This window comes from Budorcas taxicolor, chromosome 2 (assembly GCF_023091745.1).
Source record: "Budorcas taxicolor isolate Tak-1 chromosome 2, Takin1.1, whole genome shotgun sequence".
Lineage (NCBI taxonomy): Eukaryota > Metazoa > Chordata > Mammalia > Artiodactyla > Bovidae > Budorcas > Budorcas taxicolor.
Genome location: NC_068911.1, coordinates 68,623,874 through 68,630,235, shown reverse-complemented (window position 1 = coordinate 68,630,235; position 6,362 = coordinate 68,623,874). Strand labels below are relative to the sequence as shown.

Sequence of the window (6,362 nt, the reverse complement as noted above, 5' to 3'; positions counted from 1 at the left end):
TCAGGCCATGGATTCATAGGGGATGGGCTCCAACAGTTCGGGTTCCTTTCCATTGGTCCTCACAAAGTGTGCTTCTCTGGGTGGAGCAGGCTGGCGCTTCAGCTGAACCCAAGTCCCTTTCTCTTTGGCTTCCTTCTTTTTCTGATCATTTTCCTTCACACGTTTCAGGAAGCTATCTCGGCTCTTAGAGTGCTTAATATGCTCAATACGCACATTAATTCTCTTGGCAAGAATCTTGCTCTTAACTTGTTTGTTTACAATGATGCCAACAGCATGCTGGGTAACATTGTAGACTCTCCCAGTTTTGCCATGGTAACATTCGTGGGGCATTCCTTTTTGAACAGTACCCATTCCCTTGATATCTACAATATCGTAGATTCGCATGTATGTGGCCAAAGGAACAACTCCATGTTTTCTGAAAGGCCTGGAGAACATGTAGCGGGTGCCCCGCCTCTTTCCCTTTGTGTTGGTCATCTTGGCGAATCACTGGAAGATGGCGGTTCCGGCCGAAAAGCTGTTATCTTATCTTTACCTACGAGGAAACCAGTGTTACACTGCCAAGGTGAGCCCATTGTCTCCATGCCCCGGCTCCTCGTTTTGTGCCCTTTTGCTCTGTTATCATGCCCCGGGAGAGATAATTCAGCCTAATAAAATCCAACAGATGTGTATTAAGCCTCTCCCACATGCTAAGCTTTGCACTAAGGGCACCAGGATGAATTAGACACAGAGACACAGCCTCTGGTCTGAGGAGCTTACAGTCTGGTTGGGAACAAGGAGACTCTCTTAAGTGTCCAGGTGTATGTACGTAAATGCTTTCTGCTCAGGGGATCAAAAAATCCTCATGATATTTGAAATTTCATCAGACAACCTGGGGAAGGGCTTTCTAGGGGCAGGGACAATTTGAACAAAAGCCCACAAGCTGAAAAGCAAAAGGTGTGTTTAGGACACAACCAGAGGTTGAGTTTGATTGGAGCAAGGTCGGGTGAGAAGCTGTGGGAGATGAGATGGATCCACAGGAATGAAAGAGCAGCAGCGGCCACCAGAGGTGTGGGGGTAGGGACTGTTGGGGGAGGGGAGGGGGGTACTCTTGGGGATCAGTTAAAATCATTCTTGTTTTGTGTGTGTGTTCAGTCACTCAGTCGTGTCTGACTCTTTGTGACCTCGTGGACTGTAGCTCACCAGGTTCCTCGGTCCAAGGGATTTCCCAGGCAAGAATACTGGAGTGGGTTGCCATTTCCTGCTCCAGGGGATCTTCCTGACCCAGGGATCGAACCTGCATCTCTGGCATCTCCTGCTTAGCTGGTGGATTCTTTACCATTGCACCACCTGGGAAGCCAGCTTTAAACTGTTAGAGCACAGTCTGTATCACTGCATTCTGGTAGGGTCTCTAAACTTTGTAGACCCTCATATGAAAGACAAGAAAGGAGGGTACAGAAACACGTTATAGTCCTAGGATTTCTTTTTCAGGGCCACCTCTACGCTTGGGGAGTTGGCCTAGGGTGCACCTGTTTACAGACCCTGAGAGAGCTGGGTATGGGTCTCTGACTTGATATCAACTACTTGGAGCAGAATTTCTTAGCTCTCTGTGAGTTTCTTCACCAGCTCATGCTTATGTACTGCTGACCAGTCTTCCCCAAACAAACTTCAGGGATGGAACCCCTGCCTCGTTCATTGTTATGTCTCTAAAGCCTGGCCCCATGCTGGGCTCAGGGCAGTTGCTCTACACATATTTGGAAGCTAAGTAAGCAAATGCTGGGAGGGAATGAGAGAATGAATTCCCCAAACCTGTGCACAGGGGCTGTTGCAGCAGCACTGTGCCCTGGACAGCCACAACACGCAACTTCACAGGTGGCCAGAAAGAGTTCCTGAAATTCTATAGTAATTAAGATACAATTCCAGTTGCTGTCACAGGGAGCCAGCTTAGACACAATAGAGGTGTATTTCTTTTCCATGTAAAAGCCATAGGCAGCATGTGCTTAGTGCTATAGAGACCCAGTCAGAGACCCAGGGTTTTTCTGCTCTTTGCTCTACCATCCCCAGAGTGCTGTCTTACCCACACATCCACATTCTAAGCAGGAGGAAGGGAAGAGGAGGAAAAGAAGGCATGCTCCTCCTGTTTAGGGCATGATTGGGAAGCTGGACATTCCCCTCTGCTCACATCCCTTTAGCCAAAACCTAGTACCTTGGTCACACGTAGCTACAAAGGAAGATGGGAAGTGTGTAGTCTTGTTCTGATGGCCAATACCAGGTTAATTATCATCTGATAATTAGGAAGGGAGACTAGATATTGGTGAACAACTGACCATTCCTGCCACAAGCCATTTTCCCATTGTGTGGCGTAGATGGGAGGCACAGTGGCAGACAGACGAACCTGGTTGTCCACCAAGAGAAAGATTTTTCTTGAATAAATGTGTCAGTGTTGATGCTAAAAGCTATAGCCTGCACTTATGTGAGTACAGGACCAAAGGTGACCTTGTCTTCAAATGCAGAGAACAGTGGCATGTTCTCATGAGTTTGGTTTGGTCATTATAAATCTTCCGTCTGCTTCTGAGTGGAGAGGAAGTGGTCAAATAGGCCACTGCATTGCAGTTGTAAAAGTGACAGTGATGTGTTGGATGGGGTGGAGGTTGGGGACAAGGTGCATCAGACCTGGTCATTGTGTAATTGGACACATTCCTTTTAATTAATCAGCCTCTTTTGTCACAACTTCTTCTTGAGGGGGCAGATCATGGCTGGTATTGGTAGCTATCCACCATATCTGTCTTCCTCTTCTTCCTGGGTATGTGAAGTGAAGTGAAAGTCGCTCAGTCGTGTCCAACTCTTTGCAACCCCATGGACTGTAGCCCGCCAGGCTCTTCTGTCCATGGGATTCTCCAGGCCAGAATACTGGAGTGGGTTGCCATTCCCTTCTCCAGCGGATCTTCCCAACCGAGGGATCAGACTGAGGTCTTCTGCATTGCAAGCAGCTTCTTTACCATCTGAGCCACCACAGAAGCCAGGAATCCTGGAGTTGGCAGCCTATTCCTTCTGCATCAAACCAGGGTCTCCTGCATTGCAGGTGGATTCTTCAGCTGCTGAGCTACCAGGGAAGTCCCATGCTTTTCCTACCATACGTCAAAATTACTAAAATGCTACAGTATGTAAATCCATCTGATATTATTTCAAGAGAAGACTTACAAATTAATGGATATGAGAATATAAGGTAGAAAATCTGATATTTGTGTTAAGCTATCACACACATAATATATGAATTGTGTACATTATAAATGTATGCTTTACGTTTATGAGAAAAGGTTACACTGCTCAATTCATAGCCATAGGATAATTGGTTGGCTAAGTAGAAAAAAGTTATGTATTTATCACATAAATAATAGGATTGGTAGGACTGAATTTTTGAAAGGAAATTATTTTTAAGACAAAGAAAATATAGGTAAACACTTACCAGTCTTGTGGTGAGAAAGCAAAGATGAAATTATGAAAGAAGCACTGACTGATTAGATTACCTAAGAATTTTAAAATTTAAGTAAAAAGACCATTCATGTGTGCGTGTTAAGTCGCTACAGTCGTGTCCAGCTCTTTGTGACCCTATGAACTATAACCCGCTGGGTTTCTCTGTCCATGGGATTCTTCAGGCAGGAATACTGGAGTAGGTTACCATGCCCTCCTCCAGGGGACCTTCCAGGCCCAGGAATTGAACCTGCATCTCTTAGGTTTGTCTCCTTCATTGGCAGGCAGGTTCTTTACCACCAGTGCCACCTGGGAAGCCCCGAAAGACCATAAGCAAACACAAAAGGTAAATAAGAACTGAGAAAAACACTCCAATGAATAAGAACCTTTATATACAAGAGCTTTTCAAATCAATAAGGAAAAGCAGTAAAAAATGGATTAAAGACCTGATCAGACAACTTGAGATAAACATGTGAAAACTTCAACTTCAGTAATGATCAAGTAAAATGATCATTAAAGTAACAATGTCATACAGGTCTTCATTTATCAAATTGCCAAAGATTTTTAAAAATTGTCATATGCAGCAGTGAAATGGAAATTCTTACACATAAAATTAGAGCTAATCAGACCCTTTCTGGGCAAATTTGGCAATGTGTACACAAAACCTTTTACATATTTATATTCTTTAACTAATTACACTTCCAGGAATTTATTATGTGTTAATCATCATACTATTAGTAACAGATAAAAATAATCAAAATAACCACAAAATATATCATTTGAATACGTTATGGTTGTCCACATGGTGTGATTTTATTGTCATTACAGAGTTATGTTTTTGAAGGAAATATAAAGTTGGGGAATTCACCTACTATCACAATTCGTGCGTGCTTTGTCACTCAGTTGTGTCTGACTCTTTGCAACCCCATGGACTGTGGCCTGCCAGGCTCCTCTGTCCATGGAATCCTCCAGGCAAGAATACTGGAGCGGGTTGCCAAGCCCTCCTCCAGGGGTCCTCAACCCAGGGATTGAACCCAGGTCTTCTGCGTTGCAGGCGGGTTCTTTACTGTATGAGCCGCTAGGGAAGCCCCACTATCACAGTAAGTGAGACAAAATGGGACATACAGTGACCTGCAGGCTTTCCATACGCTGATGCCTCCGACTCAACTCCCGTCCCTGTACTCTGCCCCGCTACCCCGGCTCAGGCCTGTTCTTCCAGCGTGCCCAGCGTTGGCGGCCCCGGGACTTTGCCCTTGCTCTTCACTCTGCCTGAAACACTTGCTCAGCTGCTTCTACACTTTCTTCAGCCTCTGGTTTTCGCCCACCTTGTCAGCCACATGGTCCCTGGCTACTCCATACAAAATGGTACCCACTTTTCAGCCCACCCGTTGCCACCCCATCCTTTCTATCCCCTCTCCTGACATGTTTCTCTGTGGCACTTACTGCTTCCTGGTACCTGGCGTATTTTCGTATTTATTTATTTATTGTCTGTTTTTCCATGAGAAGTGTCAGCTCCATGAGGATCAGGGACTTGTCTGTTTGCTCATCGTTGAATCCCTTAGCACACAATAAGCCATCAATAAGTACCTGTGAGAGAATAAAATATCTATACCAACGATATTATATGACTTTTATACAAAAATCTTAGGTGATAGGCAGATATAGCTCAAAAGGATAAGGAGGTGGTACATCAAACGTTAGCTATGGTTATTCTTGAGTGGCCAGCTTCCTGATGGTTTTGATAATTTCTTTATGCTTTTCTGTGTTTTTGCAACTTTTGCCATAAGCATATGTCATAATAAGAGAGAAGCCAATGTATCATTATTTTAAAGTCCTGTGATTTGCAAAAATCACCCAATACCCGAACTGACCAAATATTTCAAAGTGTAAATGATTCTATTATATAGATTTTCTCACTTTTTCCATTTTATACATCTGGTGGCTCTGCCACAGGGCTCTCTCCTGTCAGCTGTTGCCTCCTTCCTGGTAGATCCTTCCTCTGCCTTTCCCACTTCAACAAGCACTCCATGGTGCGGCGTTTCTTTGGGGGCACCTCTCAGTAAGCGAAAGGAATGTACTACTCTCTACAGCCACTGTCCTCAGCCCAGAACCAGCTCAGGAGGTGCCAAGACTTCCTCCTCCTCTTTCTCTTCTTCCTCCTCCTCCTTTTTCTCCTCCTCCTCCTTTTTCTCCTCCTCCCAGCCCAGCCTCTTCCTTGAGTTCCTTCCTGGGACCTGCATTGCCAGGTGCTTGGAGGCCTGGGGGAGAGGCCTTTCACAGGCCCCCTAGCCTCCAAGGGGAAAGGAAGGTCACTTGAAGGTAATTACTGAAAACTGAGGAGCCCGACTGGAATGATTGCCTTGCAATCCTCTTAAGAGACCTCCGGCCAGCATCTGCCTCCAGAGTCCCGCCTGTAGGGATGGGCAGTCCCCTCTGAGAAGACCGTGCCCCAGCAGCCATGTTGACCAGCCACAGCCTGAGCTGGAAGATTCTTTCCTTAGAAGGAGGGCGACTCAGTCCCAAACCTGAGAGCTCTCTTGAACTGTTCTCTCCTGCATCTTTCTGGCCTGGAGAATCTAGCTGCACAATCTAGGTGAATGAAAGGTTCTCACCTACCATGAGCAGGCACTATTGGGTCACTTCTCACTGCTCCTCACTTACTTAAAAATAATTATCCAAGTTGCAAGGTGTGGCCACCCCTCGAAAACCGGGAGCACACCCAGGATGACTCGTGGGCGCACGGGCCTGGGCTTGAGGAAGGGAGTCATCAGAGCATGACAGGACGGAGCTCCTCCCCAGGACCCTGGAGGTGGTGAGCATTTTTAAGGTGACGTTCAGTTATAATTTGCAGACTCCAGGCGGGGAGGGCTTGTGGGCTGCAGGGAAGCCGTCAGCAGTAGGACAGCTTGAACTTT

At 46.0% G+C, this 6,362-nt stretch overlaps 1 protein-coding gene across 1 annotated transcript; it reads right to left on the bottom strand.

The window, feature by feature from the left end:
- Positions 1–500, bottom strand: LOC128043179 (60S ribosomal protein L21-like). Its single transcript, XM_052635454.1, has one exon. The coding sequence runs from the start codon at positions 472–474 to the stop codon at positions 1–3; it is 474 nt and encodes a 157-aa protein (XP_052491414.1). The 5' UTR covers positions 475–500.
- Between the last annotated feature and the right edge of the window lie 5,862 nt (positions 501–6,362).